Genomic DNA, 22,566 nt, shown 5'->3' with positions numbered 1-22,566 from the left:
ATAGTTCAGTGTGCCTCTAGATGCTCAGTAGATACTATTACTATTCCATTTCCATTGCCCTTCCCATTTCCCACCAGATTTTTCAATCAGTCCAGCATATTTATTGAGTACTTGAGAGCGTACCGTTCAACACAATTCCCTACCCATCACGAATTTACAATGTAGAGGGTGACAGACATTACTATGAATAAATAATTTAAAGTATTATATTTCTTATGTAATATATAAAGTATTATATATTATAAGTGCTGTGGGGTGGGGTTGGGGTGAATATCAGTTGTCCAGAGGTCACAGATAGAGGATTCTGGGAGCTATCTTACAGTCTGCCATGTCTTGTATCTAATTTTGCCATAGCTGGTAAGTGCAAAATGTTTCAGATTGCTAGTAGTTTATCACATTTTTGCTATTTACACTGGTCCAACAACTTTGCCTGGTGCTGGATTCAGTTAGCGCTTAACATTCCATTTGAGGAGGGAACAAAGCATCGTATTGAGTACCTCTTTAACTATTCCTCTTTCTTTCTTCCCTTCTCCCATCTCTGTGCTTGGTTCCTGCCTACAGAGAGTCCTCTGGAATAGCTCCCAAAATTATCCCCCCTGCTTTGTTTTAAAGCTATTTTTAAAAAAATCCTGAAATCAGGATGAAGGCAAGTTTTGGCAGAGATCAGCGTATTTTTGTCATTTACTGTGTATAGGGAAGCTCTAGGTGTCCCACTTTCAGCTTGGGCCCACAGATAACTCCAGAAATCTCCCAAATCACCACTAGTACCAGGAACAATTGGCGAATCACCTTGCCGGGGGAAGATAAAGAAGGGGCCCGTGGGTTACCGAGGTCCCTGAGGAAAAGCACTAACTCCTTCTCTTCTTTTTATAGGTGCTATTTCAAGTGGTTTTCGGCTGGAAGAGTCTCCATTTGTTCCGTATGACTTTATGAACAGCAGTAATTCTCCAGCCAGTCCTCCTGGTTCCATTGGGGATGGCTGGCCGCGTGCCAAATCGCCTAATGGCTCTAGCAGTGTTAACTGGCCACCCGGTAAGCCGCGGCCCTCTCTTCTCAGAAACGTGTACCCTGTGGGGAGGGAATGTGTCTATTATAGTATTATATTATATTCTCCCAAGCGTTTAGTACAGTGCTCTGCACACAGTAAGCACTCGATAAATCCGATTGACTGACTGATGAGAGAGAATGGCCTCCGTGCAAGAAATAGCAGCCAGCCTTCGATCACAGTGTACTTTACTTTGGGAACTCAAGTTTGCAGGGAATGCTCGTACTCACTCCGTCGTATTGTACTGTCCTGAGCACTTAGTACAGTGCTCTGCCCACAGAAAGCGCTCGATAGAGAAGCAGCATGGCCTAGTGGATGGAGCCCGGACATAGAAATCACAAGCACCGGGGTTTTAATCCCGGCTCTGCGCCATCGGTCCGCTGTGTGACCTTGGGCAAGTTACTTCACTTCTCTGTGCCTTAGTTATCTCATCTACAAGGCTGTGTCTATGGACTGTGTCCCACCTGATTAACTTGTATCTGCCCCCGTGCTTAGAACAGTGTCTGCCACATAGCGCTTAACAAATACCAGTAAAAAGAAAAGAGAGAAATATCAATGCTGATGATGATTATTATAAATCATGCCACATCATCTCAAAGAGAGAGTAACTTATAAATTGAGCTGCTCAAGGGTTAGGGGGCTTATATATCCATCCCCTTTGAGAGATGGTTGCTCTGATGATGTCACCATGGAAAGTATGTTGTGCTTACATACTCTGCTGTGTGTAGAGTACTGTTGCTAAAGGCTCGGAAAAGTACGGTAGAATTAGTAGACCTCGTCCCTGCCCTCAAGGCTCTTGCAGTCTAGCAGCCTGGGGGGAAGCAGACATTGAAACAGTTTTCAGGAAGGAGCAGAAGAGGGTGTGGATGAGAATTGGTGCTTCAGTACTGGGACATAAGGAGGTACATAAGGACTACAGGAAATTGGAAGCACACCAGGTCATTGTGAGGGGATATATAATAATAATAATTATGGTATTTGTTAAGTGTTTATGGTATTTGTTCTAAGCACTGGGGTAAATACAAGATAATCAGATTGTCCCTCGTGGGGCTCACAGTCTCAATCCCATTTTATAGATGAGGTACCTGAGGCACCGAGAAGTTAAGTGACTTGCCCAGGGTCACGCAGCAGACAAGTGGCAGAACCGGAATTAGAACCCATGACCCCTGACTCCCAAGCCCATGCTACTCCACTGGCGAGATCTCATCTGTAAAAAATGGGGAATAAGGGTGTGAGCCCATTGTTGGGACAGGGACTGTGTCCAATCCGGTTAACTTGTATCTACCCCAGACCTTAGAACGATGCTTGGCACATTGTAAGTGCTTAACAAGTACTACTACTACTATTATCATTATCATTATTATTATTATCATTATTATTAGAAATTGATGAGAGAAAGCCTCCTGAGTTTGATGTCAATATATGTCAGTGAGAGGTCTGAAGCTACACTTGGAAAAACCTTGGCCTGAGGCCAGTCTGGCCACCCAGTTTTCTGGACTATATGTTCTACAAAAATGTGGTGGTATTTTGAACTCATTTCATTACTGAAGACCCTGGAAATAGGGCAGTGACTTATAAACTAAAGGATTATTGTCCCGGTCAGATTATTTATTGCCCACTGCATTTGAAATTCAAGAACAATGTGTCACGCTTCCCAGGCGCCACGTGGCTTAGGTTCTCATTTGCCCTACAGAAATTCCAAGATTTTTCAACCCAACCTCTTGTGTTGTCTGGAGTTGTGGGGTCGAGTTAGGTGAGTTTTGATTAGAAGACAAATGGAGAACAATTTGGGATTTGGAGGGTTATTTCCATAAAAGCTGTAAGAATATCATCCTAGTTAAAGGAGTAGTGATTTAACTCCCTTAAAAATGTTTTTCTCTTCTCTATCCAGAATTTCGTCCCGGTGAGCCATGGAAAGGTTATCCAAACATCGACCCCGAAACTGACCCTTACGTCACTCCTGGCAGTGTCATAAACAATCTTTCAATTAATACTGTGCGGGAAGTTGACCACCTCAGGGACAGAAACAGTGGTACGTACGAAACTTTCTAGCAACACTGTGAAGTAAGGTTTGGTACATCAATGCGTCAGAAAGAATAGCCCAGCGAGCTCTTCGTCTGATCAGATGATCTCATATCTACCCAAGCATGCTACACCCAGTAATGGTGTATGTACCACAGTTATTATTGTCATCATCATTATTACTGTTAAAAATAACACTTGCCAACAGATTAAGCAGCCTTTCTGCCATAGCTTTTCTATGTAAGTTAATTTTCCAGAGTTCCACCCATTTTAACGAGTTTTGCAAGTCAGTGATTGGTTTTGGGGAGAGCCTGCTGCGCGCAGAACTGTGTCCTCTGAAGTGTTACGTTACTGATTTTGCATTGATAAAAGAATTGTATTATGTGGAACTATTTAAAATTTCCAAATTCCCTTAGTTTTTGCTGTTGAGCGAATATTTGGTACCTCTCATACATAGTTTTGTCACTCGTCAGGAATTGAAAAATGCAATTTCCAGACCACTGCAGATCTCGGGCTTTGAATCCGTTCTGACTAGTAATGAGAGCGCTGCCTGTAGGGTATTGAGTTTTGTGTTTTGTTCCTTTTCGCAAAAGATTCTGTAGTAACACTTGGTCACTAGAGATCAGTTGTACATGCAAGCTAGCCAGTTCTTCCTCAGCATAGAGTAGCGGTGTATTTGAGAGCAGGGTGGCCTTGTGGGAAGACCACAAGTTTGGAACTCCCGTGACCTAGATCCTGATCCCGGCCCTCCCTCTTGCCTGCTGTGTGGCCTTGGGCAAGTCACTTAGTGGCTCTGTGCCTCAGTTTCCTCATTTGTAAAATTGGGGTTCAATCTCTGTTCCCTCTCCCCCTTGGGCTGTGAGCCCCATGTGGGCAGGGACTGTGTCTAATGTGATTATCCTGTGTCTGCCCCAACATTTAATAAATCGCTTGGCCCATAGCGAGTATTTAGGTAATACCCATAATCCCTACAATTATTAGGGGACGACAACCTTTAGGGCAGGAAGTGACCTACTCGAGGTCAGGCCGTGCTCTTCCTTGGAGCGGGCTGGGGCTTGCTGAGCCACGTTTGGCTCCAGTCAATCAGTCGTATTTGTTGAGCGCTTACTGTGTGCAGAGAACTGTACTAAGCGCTTGGGAGAGTACAATATAACAATAAATAGACACATTCCCAGCCCACAACGAGCAGGGAGTCTAGAGGGGGAGAAAGACATTAGTATAAATAAATCAACTACAGAAGTGCTGTGGAGCTGGGTGAGGGGATGAATCAAGGGAGCAATGAATCAGGGTGACGCAGAAGGGAGTGAGAGAAGAGGAAAAGAGGATTTAGGGAAGCTCAGGTGTGGCTTGAGGGCCGCAGGTTGCCAGCAACCCCTGGTGTAGAGTAACCCCTCTTGGATCCTACCTAGGATGTCAGGCCCATCCCTCTCAACCCTTGTCATCGGCGTAACTCTCCCCCCACCAACCCCGGGTTCACACTGGGAGCAGACTCCCCGATTTTATTCATTTATTTATATTTTGGGTTGCCGGGGTCTTCTGAGTATGTATGAGGGATGGTGCACCTCGGAAGGATCCTCTGGGGCTCAGCTCAGGATGGGCAGGACAAGCCTGGAACCGGAGCTAGGCTAAGGATGGGTCACCCGAGAAAATGATGGGAATTATGGTATTTCTCAAGCGCTTACTATATGTCAGAGCACTGTGCTAAGTGCTGGAGTAGACACACAATAATTTGATTGAACACAGTTTCCATCCCTGTAGGGCTCACAGTCTAAAAGGTAGTGAGATCAGGTATCTTATTTCCATTTAACAGGTGGAGAAACTGGAGCCTGGAGAGGTTGCATGACTTACCCAGGGCCTCCCAACAAGTCAGTGATGGAGTCAAGCTTAGAACCCAGATCTCCCTTCTCCCAATCCCACGCCCAGGCGGCCTCCAACCCAGGAAGGCTCCTGCCCTCTCGGCTTCCTTCCTTCTCCACGGAGCCTCCGGCTGTTAAAAACCTACACCGACTCAGGCCTCAGGCAGACTTTAATGGGCTCAGATAATAATAATAATAATAATAATAATAATAACATTTATTAAGCGCTTGCTCTATGCAAAGCACTGTTCTAAGTGCTGATATCATCCTCCAACACTCCAGTGCCTCGTTCTCCAAACCCTGTTCTTTTCCCCCTTTCCATTTCTCCCTCCCAGTCCTCCCTCTCTGTTTAGGACTATGAGAACTTTGGCTCGGTGGCTAGGGCACTGCTGATACCTCACACGGGTCCCGTGGGCCAGAGTGTCCCCTAGAATTAGACCAGTGGCCCCTTTATGTTCTTCATGGGCTGCGGTCCCTGCTTTAGCCAAGGCTGCGCAACCTCCTTCCCCTCCTCACAGCACCTGTATATATGTTTGTACAGACTTATTACTCTATCTATTTTACTTGTACTTATTTACTATTCTATTTATTTAGTTAATGATGTGCATCTAGTTCTATTTCTGTTTGTTCTGACAGCTTGTCCACATGTTTTGTTGTCTGTCTCCCCCTTCTAGACTGTGAGCCCATTGTTGGGTAGGGACTGTCTCTATTTGTTGCCAACTTGTACTTCCCAAGCGCTTAGTACAGTGCTTTGCACAGAGTAAGCGCTCAATAAATATGAATGAATGAATGAATGAATGAACCACTGGGGCCAGGCTGCATTGAGCTGGGGAGAGTCCTCTGAGAGGTGCCTGTCTTGGCCTGAGTAGCCACTCGCTGCTAGCCAATACCCATTCACCATGAATGGTGCAAGGCTCAGAAGAGAGCGCCCAACCCTCCTCATTGGGACATGAACTCCTCTCTAGGAGGATTGCCTTTCCCACAGGCCTGTTCCAGACTCCATTCATTCATTCATTCAGTCGTATTTATTGAGCGCTTACTGTGTGCAGAGCACTGGACTAAGCGCTTAGGAAGTATAAGTCGGCAACATATAGAGACGGTCCCTACCCAACAGTGGGCTCACTGTCTAGAAGGGGAAGACAGACAACAAAACAAAACATAGACAGGTGTCAAAATCGTCAGAACAGATAGAATTATGGCTATATGCACATCACTAACAAAATAAATAGAATAGTAAATTTGTACAAATAAAATAGAGTAATAAATCTGTACCGATATATACAATGCTATGGGGGGGGGAGGAGGGAAGGCGGGGGGAGATGGGGAGGAGGAGAGGGAAAAGGGGGCTCAGTCTGGGAAGGCCTCCTGGAGGAGGTGAGCTCTCGGGCTTTGAAGGGAGGAAGAGAGCTAGCTTGGCGGATGGGCAGAGGGAGGGCATTCCAGGCCAGTGGAAGGATGTGGGCCGGGGGTCGACGGCGGGAGAGGTGAGAATGAGGCGGAGGGTGCAGGCTGGGCTGTAGAAGGAGAGAAGGGAGGTGAGATAGGAGGGGGCGAGGTGATGGACAGCCTTGAAGCCAAGAGAGGAGTTTTTGCTTGAAGATGTCGGCCAGGCCTGGCACATTTCTTTGTGCAGATCTAGGGAGGGAGGTCTGGCATCGGGCAGCCAATCGTTCTCACAATCGTAAGAGTGGGGAGAAGAGGAATTTTATCCTCAGTTTATAGAGGAGGAAACTGAGGGCCCCCAGGCGTTGTGACCTATCCCCGCTCACACAATTGACAAGTGGGAGAGCTGGGATTAGAGCAGCAGCGGGGCCTAGTAGAAAGAGCATGAACCTGGGAGTCAGAGGACCTGGGAAGCAGCGTGGCTCAGTGGAAAGAGCCCGGGCTTTGGAGTCAGAGGTCATGGGTTCAAATCCCGGCTCCACAAATTGCCAGCTGTGTGACTTTGGGCAAGTCACTTCACTTCTCTGGGCCTCAGTGCCCTCATCTGTAAAATGGGGATTAAAACTGGGAGCCCCGTGGGACAACCTGATCACCTTGTACCTCCCCAGCACTTGGAACAGTGCTTTGCACATAGTAAGCACTTAATAAATGCCATCATTATTAGTAGTAGTAGAAGCCTAGCTAGTCGCTCCCAAGGAATCCCATATATACCGAATCCAGCTAAATTATTTTCGAGGTAGTGTTCTAGGGAGCCCCTCTGAAGCAATGGCAAAAGATAAGAGGCTCAGGCTGCTATAATCCATGCGCCCAAAACTATTTTTTAATTTTTTTTTGTATTTTCTCTTGGTAGAATTCTTTGGAAAAAACCAAATGAAGTGTGACCCTGTTTCTAAATAACTAACTAGTTTCCCCCATTTAGGGTCATCCTCATCTTTGAACACCACGCTGCCTTCAACTAGTGCCTGGTCATCCATTCGTGCCTCCAACTACAATGTTTCCCTCAGCAGTACAGCACAAAGCACTTCAGGTGGGGTTCAGCAAAGTTCAAAATCCTGAATTTCACTGGCGAGCCCTTCGGTCTGTCCACCTTCCTTCCCTTTGTTCACATCAGTGGTGCCTAAATAGAAACCGCCAGGACCGTGTATGGGTGGGTCTGTCAATGCTCCCTTTTTTCCTTTCCTGGGGGAAGATTTCAGAAATTGTCAGTATTTTCTGTAACATTCTGTAACTCCCTTTTTCTCTTCCTATCTTTTTCTTTTTCCTCTTCTCTCCCATTCTTTTTTTTTTTTTTTTTTTTACCACGAGGCTGTTTTCCGCTTGAGTCGAGGGCAGAGGAATTGATCTCAGTCAGCTGGGAGGGTACCTGAAGGCTAACATCCCTCCCCTCCGGCCCCAAACAGGCCAGTGGAAGTCCCGCTCCCCCCTCGGCAAGCGGAGATAGAAAGGTGCCATTTTGACCCTAGAGGAGCTGGCTTCTGTTGGCCTAGTGGAAAGCGGGGCTGTGTGCATCCATAGGAAGTGGAAAGGTGGCATAACCCCAAACTTTAGAGCTCTCTCGTTCCCCTATGCTGCTGCAAATAGGACTGTGGTTCTGGGCTCCAAATCGAGCTGCCTGTCTGCACCATCTTAGAACCAAATCTGCTTGGATTCAGGCCAAGTCCCTCCTCTTCCTCCTCCCCGTCCTCCCCCCACTGACTGTGCGAAGCTGCAGGCCAAGCACAAGGGGCAAAAGAAGGTTCAGTGTTCACTTTGCACGTGCATTTTTCTGTCAGCTGCTACTGCTAACCGGAACTCAACCCCCTCAGCCATTTCTAGAGGCTGCACTGCCCCATGAGCTCTTTAAAAAAAAAAAATAGCAGCTCAGTGGGTCCAGTCGTAGAAACCTTTAATTTGTCCTAGGCTCAAGCCAGAAAGGACTTGGGCCAGCCCAGCCAGGGTGGGTCCTCAAAACCCAGTCCCAGCACAGATTGGACTTTGTCCATATTGGGTGACCCCCTGCCTTCTGGTGGGGCGTAGTTGGGAGCTAAGATCTGTTTGGGGGGTTTTGTTTTGTTTTTTGGTTTTGGGGTTTTTTCTAAGTGAATGTGTCTTTTTTTTAATCCCAACTAGGGGACGGGATTGTACTGGGAGCATTAACGGGTCGCTTCTTAGACCAGCCTGCCCCGTTTCACACTGTATACGATCTCTTAAAATGCCACTGATAGTATTGTATTTATTAAGCAAAATCATCACCAATACTGAACACAAGTCACGCGTATGTATATGTAAATGTGAGACTTAGCCCCATGGATACAATCTTCCTTTCAGCAGTGTCATCTCAAAACCCAAAGACATCCCTGCTCTGTGTCTTATAAGAAGTTATATTGAAGATGAGAAGGAAGCTGCCTTATGCTTTATCCTTCTAACATCTAGGAAACATTTATTTTGGGTGCTCAGGGTGCAGAGAAGCTTTTATTATTGTTAGAGATGGGGCACTTACTGTTTTGAAATGCTACAACCTGTGAATAATAGGTAACCAAGGGAAACTGTGGGACCACCTTAGCTGACTTTTAAAAACGGGCTTGAGTTCCCCTCGGTTCTCCTTGACCTTGGAGAGACTGGCAGCAGTCTTGCCGGAAATATCACCCGCTTCTTTATAATATCCATCACACACAGAGTTTGGCTTTTTTTGTTTGTTTTCAGATATGATGGATCTGTATATCACGTAAAAAGCTCATTGTCTCATTGCTCATTTCTTTTTTGTTTTGTTTTTTCCCCTTCTCCCTTTGAGCAGCCAGAAACGGTGATTCCAAATCGACATGGTCTCCTGGTTCAGTCACTAACACCTCTCTGGCTCATGAGCTGTGGAAGGTCCCTTTGCCACCTAAAAACATCACTGCTCCATCCCGCCCACCCCCGGGACTGACCGGTCAGAAGCCACCTTTATCCACGTGGGATAACTCTCCCCTTCGGCTGGGTGGAGGTTGGGGAAATTCTGACGCCAGATACACCCCTGGTAAGACTGAAACCTTTCAGCCGGTTCCTTTTGGTTTCTGGGAATTTTCAGCATTCCAGATTTAACGAAACTTCTGGCTTCGGTCCGAAAAGGCACTGTTTCTTGGATAGAAGTCGTGTGAGTTCAGGAGAGGGTGTGCAAAGAGTATGCACCTATTAGTGGCTGCCCTACAGTACTATAGTTCTGTAGTAGTGCTCGAGTAATCAAGTGTTTCCCCTTTCGGCTTTCGGCAGAAGGAGATGGTAAAGAAGGGAATCTTTATTCCAGGGAAAAGTCCAGGAGAGTCGTCTGTGATCCGAGGGGCGGTGGTGGGGGAAGAGATCGTTTAAGTCTAGTTGATTCCGAATCCCAAACCTCACATAATCCCGTGAATATAGCCTTCCCTATCGAATCTTTCCAACAGAACCGGTCACAAGTAGCGGAATTGATTTGATCGTTCTCATTTATTTCTTCTGATCACCCTCTGGCCCAGGTGCTAATGAACAGTGAAAGATTCTGAATAACCTGCAGATCAGGTCATCAGCTCCTGAATAGTGGAGTTGGCTGTAACGGACTGGATGCCTCTGGTTTGGCCAGTTTAGCAGTTAGGGGAACGGACGTGGATGTGTAATGTTTGTATTTCTCTTTTGGTTTAGGTTCAAGCTGGGGTGAGAGCAGCTCAGGGAGAATAACAAATTGGCTTGTTCTCAAAAACCTTACACCTCAGGTAAGGGTACTGACCTCTGCGGAATCCAGCTAGGATTCAGCCCTAGGTGGCTTCAAGGCCCAAGACCTCTGGTAGGGTTGGCATTTGTAGTGGGCGTTTGGGGAGAAGAGCCTTCTCGCTCGGTTACCACCCGGCAGCAGGTACAGAAAGCCAACCCCAAGCTGGTGGCGAGGGCCCAGCCGCTCCCGTTTCCGGGCTCTCGGAAGGAACGGATTGGTACTAAGGGCAGCCCGAGCCCACTGTTGGGTAGGGACTGTCTCTATATGTTGCCAATTTGTACTTCCCAAGCGCTTAGTAGAGTGCTCTGCACACAGTAAGTGCTCAATAAATACGATTGATGATGATGAAAGGGGGGGTTGCATACATTACACAGCGGGGTCCCCTGCTACCCTAACAGGAAAGTTCCTTCCCTCCCGCCTGCCCTTGGAACAGCCCCACCCCTGAGGCAACAATTTTGGCCTCCTAGAAGGGCTCTGACAAGGCCACGTCAGAATCTTTCCAACAGAACCGGTCACAAGTAGCGGAAGTGATTTAATTGTTCTCATTTATTTCTTCTGATCACCCTCTGGCCCAGGTGCTAATGAACAGTGAAATGACCCAAGCAAAGATTCTGAATAACCTGCAGATCGGGTCATCAGCTCCTGAATAGTGGAGTTGGGGTCCCCGTGTCAACTCTGGGGGTGGCGGGGTTGTTCCAGAAGGGGAGAATGTCTCAAGATCCTCACACCCACCCCTCCGGGACCTGAGGCCGTCGGGGTTGTGGGGAGGTCCAGGACAAAGTTGGGGGCCCTGCCCCTGGCATGGGGGGGTGGGGTGGGGGTCTCTAGACCCTTTAAGCAGGCTGAGTTCAACCGAGGGGTTTGAAGGTCGCCGCCTCAGGGCACTCGCTCGTTTCTCAAAGCCTGACTTCGCCTGACCACATTTCTCATGCTCTTTCCTGTCCGATTCTTAGATTGATGGCTCAACCCTGCGAACCCTGTGCATGCAGCACGGTCCGCTAATAACATTCCACCTTAACCTCCCACATGGTAATGCTTTGGTCCGTTACAGTTCAAAAGAAGAGGTAGTGAAGGCACAAAAATCTCTGCACATGTAAGTTGGGAAACGGGCCGGAGATTACGGGGAGAGTTGGGGAATTCCCGCGCGTCTCCCCCCGCCCAACAGATTCACGTCCTTTGGCAGCGAGTGGCGACCCGACGGAAGTAATCGTCTGTTTTTCTCCTTCCCAGGTGTGTATTAGGGAACACTACTATTCTTGCTGAGTTTGCCAGTGAAGAGGAGATTAGTCGCTTCTTTGCACAAGGCCAGTCTCTGACTCCTTCTCCTGGCTGGCAGTCTCTGGGATCCAGCCAGAACCGACTTGGATCCATGGACGGTTCCCATTCATTCTCAAACCGTAACGATCTAAATCACTGGAATGGTGCTGGGCTGTCGGGAACTAGCAGTGGAGACCTTCATGGCACTTCACTCTGGGGGACCCCAAATTATTCCACAAGCCTGTGGGGCACCCCAAGCAGCAATGACACCAGGGGAATTAGCAGCCCATCCCCCATCAATGCTTTCCTTTCTGTTGACCACCTAGGTGGAGGTGGAGAGTCCATGTAAAAACCTTTTTATTGTTCAGCTAACAAACTGTGACCTCAAGACGTAACAAAGCAGCACTAATTGGGACTTTTCCACCTACAACAAGGGGTCACCTGTGGAAACAGTTACTTTCTGCACATTTTCCACTTTGTTTTAGCCCAAAACATATCAGTTTGAATACTTGAATCATGCAGGCCAATATTATAATGTGAAAAAGTATATATTTACACTTCCAGATAGTGCTCTACATAATAAACTGCTTAGAATGAGCTCATTTGTGTATATTCATCATGTTTATTCTTTGAATTCCTTTTTCTTTTTTTTTTTTTTTTCATTTTTGCTGATGATGTTGGAGTATGAGCTTTTTTCACTTTGCACTGAATGCTGGTCTCCGTCTAATCGGCAATATCCCGGGGGGCAGCAGTTCAAGTGTAAATGTTTACTCAAGGACGTTCTGAACAAGACAGTGTGCGCTCTCTACTATGCCTTGATGTTCGCCTACCTTATTGTGGTATTGTGGAGTTTAAAGATCAAGTTATGATACTGACTTAGGACGATTAATGAAAGTATTGCACCAGTTTTTTCACGTATAAAACTAAAGAATTTCGCTCTGCAGTTTGAAAAACTGTGGCCACAGCTGTGACTTTGCCACCCACCCTGCAAGCCAGGAGGGTCCCGCACTTTCAATAGGCTTTCAATTTTGTTTTGAGGGCCCCGGCGTAGGGCCTTCTTGTTTACAGAATTTTTTTGGTTTTTGTTTTTTCTTTTTAATTTTTTTTTTTTAATTTTTTGTTTTGTTTTTCGAGAAAAATGTTTACTCTTCCATCATTGAAAAAAAAATTTTAAAAAGACAAAAAAAAATGGAGGATGATAAAAAGATGCTTTCTATCTCTGGGAATAAGGAACAGTGTTTGGCCATGTTCTTTTGTTTTCTATTCCTGTCTCCTAAATCAAAGAGCATGGTTCTCAGGAAAACCAGTTCCCAAGTAAAAACTCCTTGTAGTTTCTTATAGGAAAAAAAAACCCAACTTTTAGCACTGATACTACTTATTGCTCTGTAAGACTTTTCTCTGCCAAAAAAAAAAAACATGCTTAAAGCTGGAGTTCGACATACCGCTTTCCGATGCTGTCTTTTTATTAGTGAGTGATGGTGGTTTGCTAATTATCGTTAGTTATCCTTTTTTTTTTGTAATCCCATCGAGTGGCTATATATGTTTCTGCTCTCTCGTGACCGTGTTAACGTTGAACTGTCGTACCTTAAAGCCGAAATCAGTAACTATGCATACTGTAACCAAGTTATTGGGCTTACAGAATTGTTTGTTGTATAAAGGAAAAATTTTAAATGTCAAAAAAAATTCTTGCAAAAGTAACGTTACATCTTTTTTTTTTTTTTGCCACAAATGGTATTATAGTGCTTGCTTAGTCAGAGGAGACTAAACAAGGGTAAAAATTTTAACAGTGCAGAAATCGCCATCATTTCATTGCCTTGATTCTAACTGTTTTGTGTCATAAGATGCAAAAGAAGTCAGTGGCTTTTAACTGTTTACAAATAGAATGTGATTGTAAAATGTACAGTTTGGTTGTGTTTGAATTATGAAGTTTCAGATATTAATAAATCATGACATTTGGGCTGCTCAGCATTTAATTGTCTATTTTTGTGACTTTATTTGTAGGCTGTTTTTTACCATGAAAATCTCAAAGTTGCTATGGGTGTATTCGTATTGTAAGGTTCGCAGAGCAACCGATTTTGGGTGGGGGGGTGGGGGGGCTGGGCGGGGGGAGACCTTTAAATGTTGAATCTGAATTGAAAAATATCCATAACTGTATCCAGTCTGAAATCATGTGAGAAAAACTGTAGAAAAATCACAGCTTGCTCTTCCTTACTCGATTTGAGCGCCTTCAGGGTCACGTTGCCCCAGGACTTTTTCTGTTGCCTGCCCTTTCCCTCCCTCTCTCCCCCCCTTCCCCTCCGCCCAACTCCACCATCTGTGCCAGGCTTGATCCTTAACAGGACTCTTGCAACTAAGGAGAGCGTTTTGGGAAAACAAACTTTTAATGATTTTGAAGTGTACTGGTGTTAAATTATTATACCTCAGTTACCTGTGAAACAATGAACAATGCAGCAGCGCTTCTTAACTTGGCTTTTCCTTTCCGCGGTGGCTGGCGGGCAGCCCGACTGTACAGACTTCGACGTAGACGACTTCAAGCTTATGCATTACGTTTGACTTGCCAGGTGTAAGTTGAAAAAAGATCATGGACAATTCAATGCAATCGTTGCTGCTCAACACGTTTGATCTGTAAAGACTTCCATACTGGCTTTCTGAAACCAAAGCTGGCTTCAAAAGAATCTGGTCTAGAAATATTTGAAGATGAAAGTGATTGACCTTTGGGGCTTTGAGATGAATTTGTCATAACTGCATTAATTGTATTGTTCAAGTGTATGAGTTTCTTCACCGAGCTTATGTGAAAATAAAACGTGGTTGGTTTTTAAAAGCTGAAAGACGGCGTGGTCTGTCTCGCTTTGTTGCAGGTCTTCAGTTGCGGCTGTAGGCTTAAGCTGTCCAGCTTCTTTCGGGAGGGGCCGGTCCCCCTTCCCCACAGGCCGAGTGAGGTCTCGGGGGGCGAGGCTGTGAAGGAGACAATTGCAGGGTCTTTTAGGGAGTGGAAACCAGACAAGTTGTGGAGTGGACTTCTAAACTGAAGTCTTCTAACGATAATAATAATTATGGCATTCATGAAGCGCTTACTGTGAGCGAGGCGACTTCTAAAGGCTGGGGTAGATACAAGATTTGGACACGGTTCCTGTCCCACTTGGGGCTCGCAGTCTTCATCCCCATTTTACAGGTGAGGTAACAGAGGCACAGAGAAGTGAAGTGACTTACCCGAGGTCACCCAGCAGACAAGTGGCGGAGCTGGGATTAGAACCCAGGTCCTTCTGTCTCCCAGGGCCATGCTCTATCCACGAGGCCACGCTCCTGTCCTGCCTTTTCCAATAGTAAAATCCACACCTCCCATTCACTCAACAGGCAGATAATGCTGCCCTATCACTGGAGTCCCAGCCTATCAATCAATCAATCGTATTTATTGAGCGTTTACTGTGTGCAGAGCACTGTACTAAGCGCTTGGGAAGTACAAGTTGGCAACATATAGAGACAGTCCCTACCCAACAGTGGGCTCACAGTCTAAACGGGGGAGACAGAGAACAAAACCAAACATACTAACAAAATAAAATAAATAGAATAGATACGTACAAGTAAAATAAAGAGTAATAAATATGTACAAACATATATACATATATACAGGTGCTGTGGGGAAGGGAAGGGGGTAAGATGGGATGGAGGGGGGAGGTGGGGGAGAGGAAGGAGTGGGGAAACCTACTGAACGTTTTGGAAGGAAAATCAATCAATCGAATTTATTGAGCGCTTACTGTGTGCAGAGCACAGTCAGCGGTTGGGAAGTACAAGTTGGCAACATATAGAGACAGTCCTTACCCAACAGTGGGCTCACAGTCTAAAAGGGGGAGACAGAGAACAAGACCAAACATACTAACAAAATAAAATAAACAGAATAGATATGTATAAGTAAATAGAGTAATAGGTAATAGTAATAGCCTAGGTAATTCAGTCACTTTACTCCCCCCCCCCCCCCCACCAGGTTTGAATCAAAAAGCCAAGATTAGAGACTGATTAACACAATTGAACAGCATTGAAGTGGCAAACTGAACTGCTACCTTTCAATGATACTTGTACAAATCAAGGTTTTTCTTCTCTACACTTTTTAACCACGTTGGAGAGCAAACCCATTTAAAAATCTGATCGCTAATAGAGGTGGGCTTCTGTTTTTTCAAAACATGCTATTTACTTTGACTTTCTGAAGGACTCAATGCCAGCTACTGTTCTATTGCCATTGGTATACAAAACACAGAGCTGCCATTTACTAGACGAAAAATCAAGGATTCATGATTTGTAATGCTAAATTTGCCTTTATGGAGTTAATTGGTTACACATTCTTAGATGCAGAAAAATCCCCAGTACAGCAGCTCCTTTGAGAACTTCTGATTAAATAACCTTTTAAAAAGCAGCGTGGCTCAGTGGAAAGAGCCTGGGCATGGGAGTCGGAGGTCACTGGTTCTAATCCCAGCTCTGCCGCTTGTCAGCTGGGTGACTTTGGGCAAATCACGTCACTTCTCTGGGCCTCAGTAGCCTCATCAGTAAAATGGGGATTGACTGAGGTGGGACAACCTGATCACCTCGTTTCCCCCCAGCGCGTAGAACAGTGCTTTGCACATAGTAAGCACTTAACAAATACCAAAATTATTATTCAATCAATCAATCGTATTTATTGAGCGCTTACTGTGTGCAGAGCACTGTACTAAGCACTTGGGAAGTACAATTATTAAGTATTGTATTAAGTATTATTAAGAGTCACTTTCCCAGGCTTATTTCAACTAGTTTTAACTCTTACAGAAATTCAGAGGTCAATAACAGACTGGAAAAAATACCAACAAACCACTTACTTACCCAATGCCTCCCTCATCAACACGCTCCTCTGCTTTCCCCCACTACTCAGCTTCCTTTTTCCAAAGGGCTTGATGAGGTGAGTGGGGGCAGCTGCAGAAGCCCCTCCCTGAGCCGGGAATTTCTGGCCCTCTTTAAAGCTACAGGAGGCAGAGGGAACACAGAAACCCTCCTCAAGCAGGGGTGGTGATGGAGGAGGAGCCGGCAGGGAAAATATCTTCACTGCGGGGTTCAACCCATTGGCACAATATCATTTTTTCGCCTCAGTCGTACGCCAGGTGGACAAGTGAATGGAAAGGGGACTGGTAAAATAGTCTTGAACCCAGATAAATGGATCATTAGGTACATTTTCTCGTTCATGGTAAGTTAAATAAAAGCTAGGTCCCATTCCAGCCCTGTTAAAGCCACTTGGAGCAATCCCCAGGAAGGCCCCTTGGCTGATTGTGCCACTGAAATTCAATGGAGTGATTTGCCAAAGTGCCACCTGGGCTAGGGGGTGTGCTGCCAGCAGTCAATCAATCAATCAATCGTATTTATTGAGCGCTTACTGTGTGCAGAGCACTGTACTAAGCGCTTGGGAAGTACAAGTTGGCAACATATAGAGACGGTCCCTACCCAACAGTGGGTTCACAGTCTAAAAGGGGGAGACAGAGAACAAAACCAAACATACTAACTAAATAGAATAGATATGTACAAGTAAATTAAATAGAGTAATAAATATGTACAAACATATATGCAGGTGCTGTGGTGAAGGAGGTAAGATGAGGGGGATGGAGAGGGGGCGAGGGGGAGAGGAAGGAAGGGGCTCAGTCTGGGAAGGCCTCCCAGTCTTCAACGGAGGTTGATTGTTTGGGCCTAACTGGCCAGTTTACTAGCCCACCCTCCCCCTAAGAATGCATGAGACTTGTATCCTTCCCGAACCCTAACCGTCACCTGCCTCGGATAAGTGGCTAGGTTAAAAGCTGGCTCCCAAATTAGTCCTGGGCGTGCAGGGCAGACTTTCACTCCGAGTCTTTTTCCAAACATCACTTACCAGGCGCTCGGTGTTCAGGTGGCGTAGAAGTGGGAAGGGTGGCTCTGGGGGCCAACTTGACCCAGAGATATCGCTGGCTTTCCCAGAATCTACCCCATGATCATTGATGCTACTTGAACTTGTGTCGTACTCGGAGTAGAAACTTTAAAAAAAGAAGAAAAGAGAGCCTCAATTTTTACTGCCATAAGATTCAACATCAAACATCTGAAGTCCTGGTTTCAGCCTCGACTGTGTGGCTTTCTGATGTCAGTGTTCCGTCACTGAAAATACCTTGGATCCTCTATGCATCCCCATGAATCCGTGACCCAGGGTTGCCAATGGCCACATCTGTGTCTTTCCATCTTATCATCAATCGTATTTATTGAGCGCTTACTGTGTGCAGAGCACTGTACTAAGCGCTTGGGAAGTACAAATTGGCAACATATAGAGACAGTCCCTACCCAACAGTGGGCTCACAATCTAAAAATCTTATCCCATAGGGCCACCTCTGAAGGGGTAAGGCAGGATCTCAGGACAGTCTGACATGGTCCACCCTCAGGAAGGAGAGGGATTTCCATCCTTGGGCAGCAGTAACTCTTCCTTTGGAGTAAAACTTCCCCCAAAGCACGGTGAGGTACTGGGGAGCTTGGGAGCGTCTTCCCCTCCAGACTGTAAGCTTGTGGACAGGGAATCCATCTTTTATATTACATATATATACATATATATATATATATAGTAATAATAATAATAATGGCATTTATTAAGCACTTACTATGTGTAAAGCACTGTTCTAAGTGCTGGGGAGGTTACAAGGTGATCAGGTTGTCCCACGGGGGGCTCACAGTCTCAATCCCCATTTTCAGAGGAGGGAACTGAGGCCCAGAGAAGTGAAGTGACTTGCCCAAAGTCACACAACTGACAATTGGCAGAGCCGGGATTTGAACCCATGACCTCTGACTCCAAAGCCCGTGCTCTTTCCACTGAGCCTCCCACTGAGCACATAGTAAGAGCTCAATAAATATGAATGAATGAATGATCAGGGTAGGGGCACTAGTTCGATGCTTCGAGCGCAAAGGAAAACTTGAGGGATGCTGGCAGTGCTCAATCCTTCATTCATTCAATTGCATTTACTGAGCACTTACTGTGTGCAGAGCACTGTACTAAGCGCTTGGGAAGTACAAGTTGGCAACATATAGAGACAGTCCCTACCCAACAATGGGCTCACAGTCTGGAAGGGGGAGACAAACAACAAAACAAAACAAATAGGTGTCAATACCATCAGAATAAATAGAATTATAGCTATATACACATCATTAATAAAATAAATAGAATAGTAAATATGTACAAGTAAAATAAATAGAGCAATAAATCTGTACCAACATATATACAGGTGCTGTCCAACATCAGCAACAAGGTTCTAGGCCACAGCCAAACCGACATTAGCCAGGGGCATGTGAAAGCCCCTCCATCCTCAGGGGCGAGTTAGGAGTGAGGGGCATGGGGCAATATTGGCATAGGCAATATCCCAGATACGGGGGGGTAGCACTTGGGGAAAAATACCTCATCTGCATTAGATCCCTGCATCCAGATTCTGTTTTTAAACTCAGCCCTACACCAACCGTACCACTGAATGGAAAAGCAGCTGCTAAAGTACTTTTTGATTACCAAACTCTCCCCGCCACCACCCTTTTCAATTACCCTAATTTGGAAGTTTGGCCCAAGAGGGAAAACTAAAGGTGGTGGACAGATCAAAAGGACCAAATTCCCTCCCTGCTAGCACAGATCCACCTCTCCAAGCTGCCCCCCTCCCATCCTAGGACGTGACAGCCATTTCCTGTCTTTCCCGTCCTGGGATTCCAGATAAGGTGGGATGATCCCACCCCTCGGTGGCCTTAGCATTCCTTAAACGCTGCCCCGATTAACTGCTGGCCCGTCACAAGCAGAGAAAGGAAATTAGAGCAGGTTTCTGGCTTCGCTCGGCCTTGGAAACCTTGGGGAATGAGGCGGAGTTCAGAGGATGGTGGCCCATTCTGGCTTTTGGAAAGCGATGAAAAACTGGGAGAGTTTAAATCAGTCAGTCAATTGTATTTATTGAGCACTTACAGTGTGCAGAGCACCGTAATAAGCACTTGGGAGAGTACAAAAGCAGCATGGCTCAGAAATGGAAAAAGGCCGGGCTTTGGAGTCAGAGGTCATGGGTTCAAATCCCGGCTCCACCAATTGTCAGCTCTGTGACTTTGGGCAAGTCACAACTTCTCTGTGCCTCAGTTCCCTCATCTGTAAAATGGGGATTAAGACTGTGAGCCCCACGAGGGACAACCGAATCACTTTGTAACCTCCCCAGCAGTTAGAACAGTGTTTTGCAATAGTAAGTGCTTAATAAATGTCATTATTATTATTATTATTTAAAGAGCATGGGTTTAGGAGTCTGAGGTTGTGTGTTCTAATCCCTCCTCTTCCACTTGTCAGCTGTGTGACTTTGGGCAAGTCACTTAACTTCTCTGTGCCTCAGTTCCCTCATCTGTAAAATGGGGATTAAGACTGTGAGCCCCACGAGGGACAACCTGATCACCTTGTAACCTCCCCAGCGCTTAGAACAGTGCTTTGCACATAGTAAGCGCTTAATAAATGCCATCATTATTACAATATAACCGACATATTCCCTGCCCACAACAAACTTACCACGTAGAGGGGGTGACAGACATCACTATAAATAAAGAGGGATCAGCTCCTCTGGGTCTTGGTCCCAAATTCCTGACTCCCACTTCAAAGTCGAGGTTCCCGGAAGGTTGAATCAGAGCCTTCCTTGCCTCATGACTTCTCCCACCCTTCTCCGTCCACGTCCATCTGAGGCAACCACGAAGTCTCTACCCCGGCACAAAGCCCCTTATTTCCGTGACCACAATTGCCGCTATCCCCTCCATGTCCCCACCCCCGAGCCAGGGGTGCGTGGCGGCCCCCGGTTCCCAGCGGCGGCCCCTCACCTGGGCGGGTTGGTGGTCCCCAGCTGGGGCTCGGCCCTCAGGGCCCGGGGGGCAGCGGGGATGGCGTCTCCGCAGCTGCAGCAGCTGTAGTCCAACATCCGCAAGTGCAGCTGCTCCTCCGAGTCACTGAAGGCCAGGTTGTCCAAGGAGCTGGCCGACCCCAGCCAGGACTGGCCCCAGTCCCGGCCGGACGTGTCGTCGAAGCGGCAGAAGCGGCGATAGCTGCAAGAACGGGCCACGGTGGGCTCGGGCGGCCTGGGAGGGCCGTGGTGGCCCTCTAGGACCCAGGGCCTCGGGGACAGAAGCCCTGGCTCTGGCAGGTTGGGGTCCCCGCTGAGGGAAGGGAGGGGAAGGGCAAAGGAAGGAAGGAGACGTCCCAGCTCAAACAAGGGCCCACGCTTCCTCCTCCCCTAACCTTTGCCCAAACTGCCTCTCCTAACTCTAACTCCTCCTGTGGCCAGGCCTGACACTCCTCCTCGGTTTTTTTCCTGTAATTCTGAATGGTACTTGGTAAGTGCTCTGCGCCAGTCACTATATTATCACAACTCCTCACCCTGGGCTTCAAGGCTGTCCATCACCTCTCCCCCTCCTACCTCACCTCCCTTCTCTCCTTCTCCAGCCCAGCCCACACCCTCCGCTCCTCCGCCACTAACCTCCTCCCCGTACCTCGTTCTCGCCTGTCCCGCCATCGACCCCCGGCCCACATCATCCCCCGGGCCTGGAATGCTCTCCCTCTGCCCATCCGCCAAGCTCGCTCTCTTCCTCCCTTCAAGGCCCTACTGAGAGCTCACCTCCTCCAGGAGGCCTTCCCAGACTGAGCCCCCTCCTTCCTCTCCCCCTTCTTCCCTCTCCATCTCCCCCATCTTACCTCCTTCCCTTCCCCACAGCACCTGTATATATGTATATATGTTTGTACATATTTATTACTCTATTTATTTTACTTGTACATATCTATTCTATTTATTTTATTTTGTTAATATGTTTTATTTTGTTCTCTGTCTCCCCCTTCTAGACTGTGAGCCCATTGTTGGGTAGGGACCGTCTCTAGATGTTGCCGACTTGGACTTCCCAAGCGCTTAGTACAGTGCTCTGCACACAGTAAGCGCTCAATAAATACAACTGAATGAATGAGGAGGGGAGAATCAGAGGGTGGGGCTCACAGTCTAAGTTTGCAGGAGGAGGGTTAACTCCCTTTTTTTCTAATGAGGTAACAGGCACAGAGAAGTGAAGCAACTTGCCCAAGGTCACACAGCAGACAAGCGGCAGAGCTGGGATTAGAACCCAAGTCTTCTGACCCCCAGGGCAGAGAACAAAACCAAACATACTAACAAAATAAATAGAATAGATATGTACAAGTAAAATAAACAAATAAATAGAATAATAAATATGTACAAACATATATAAATGATCTAGGTAGCAGAGTGACGTATGGACTGGAGTGGGGAGAGAGAGAAGGCAGGGAATTCAGCAAAGAGGCTGATTCGGTAGTCAAAGCGTGATAGGGTAAGTGCTTGGATTAATGTGGTAGCAGGTTGAATGGAGAGGAAAGGGCGGATTTTAGCAGTGCTCCGAAGGTCCAACCTAGTGAAGCAGATGGCTTAGTGGAAAGAGCACGGGCTTGGGAATCAGAGGACATGGGTCCTAATCCCGGCTCCATCACATGTCTGCTGTGTGACCTTGGGCAAGCCACCTAACTTCTCTGGGCCTCAGTGACCTCATCTGTAAAATGGCGATTACGACAATGAGCCCTGCATGGGACATCCTGATTGCCTTGTATCTACCCCAGCGCTTAGCACAGAGAAAGCGCTTAACAAATACCGTTTTCTATTTTAATTACTACTACTATTACTATTACTATAATAGTAATATTACTCTTACTATAATAGTATAATGTATATTATATTATATATATTATATAATATATCATATATTATATTATATATTATATAATATATTATATATTAAATATAATATATAGTATAATAATTACTAATAGTAATATAATATTACTATTACTATAATAGTGATTGCTATACTAGTAATTACTATTACTATTACTATTTTAATAATGAAAATTACTATTTTCATTATTATTATTAGAGCACCATATCAAGCACTTGGAAACGTAGGGAACAACAGATTTGGTGGACACGATCCCTGACCACAAGGAGCTGACAGTCTACGGGGGAGACGACACTGAAATGAATTACAGAGAGGGGAAATAGTAAAGGAGATTGCATAGGTGCTGTGGGGCTGGGGAGAGGATTAAATGGTATGGGGGTCCACACCACTGGCAACGCCTCCGTTCCCCCTCCTCATTCTTAAATTCTATCAAGAGGCAATGTGAGGTGTGACCTCGGGCAAGTCATTTAACTTCTCTGGGCCTTTGTTTCCTGATCTGT

General features: G+C 46.2%; 2 protein-coding genes across 3 annotated transcripts in view; one reads left to right on the top strand and one right to left on the bottom strand.

Moving 5' to 3' along the window:
* The window catches only part of TNRC6A (trinucleotide repeat containing adaptor 6A), a 77,943-nt gene extending 66,022 nt beyond the window's left edge, over positions 1 to 11,921 (top strand). For both annotated transcript variants that reach the window (XM_038763527.1, XM_038763526.1), the window contains 7 exons: positions 874 to 1,032; positions 2,937 to 3,077; positions 7,286 to 7,393; positions 9,140 to 9,361; positions 9,997 to 10,067; positions 11,020 to 11,159; positions 11,297 to 11,921. In XM_038763527.1, coding sequence (XP_038619455.1) covers positions 874 to 1,032; positions 2,937 to 3,077; positions 7,286 to 7,393; positions 9,140 to 9,361; positions 9,997 to 10,067; positions 11,020 to 11,159; positions 11,297 to 11,672 — 1,217 coding nt within the window. In that variant the 3' untranslated portion in view covers positions 11,673 to 11,921. The remainder of the gene's footprint in view (positions 1 to 873; positions 1,033 to 2,936; positions 3,078 to 7,285; positions 7,394 to 9,139; positions 9,362 to 9,996; positions 10,068 to 11,019; positions 11,160 to 11,296) is intronic.
* A 1,631-nt stretch (positions 11,922 to 13,552) lies between these two features.
* Positions 13,553 to 22,566, bottom strand: part of LOC119942125 (mucin-5AC-like) — a 35,686-nt gene continuing 26,672 nt past the window's right edge. Inside the window, exons 12-14 of the mRNA XM_038762780.1 lie at positions 20,165 to 20,386; positions 17,202 to 17,343; positions 13,553 to 14,278 (exon numbers count right to left, since the gene is read on the bottom strand). Coding sequence (XP_038618708.1) covers positions 14,204 to 14,278; positions 17,202 to 17,343; positions 20,165 to 20,386 — 439 coding nt within the window. The 3' untranslated portion in view covers positions 13,553 to 14,203. The remainder of the gene's footprint in view (positions 14,279 to 17,201; positions 17,344 to 20,164; positions 20,387 to 22,566) is intronic.

The sequence above is a fragment of the Tachyglossus aculeatus genome, chromosome 21 (genome assembly GCF_015852505.1).
Source record: "Tachyglossus aculeatus isolate mTacAcu1 chromosome 21, mTacAcu1.pri, whole genome shotgun sequence".
Lineage (NCBI taxonomy): Eukaryota > Metazoa > Chordata > Mammalia > Monotremata > Tachyglossidae > Tachyglossus > Tachyglossus aculeatus.
Note: the sequence above shows the minus strand (reverse complement) of the source record. Positions and strands in the feature narration are given on the sequence as shown.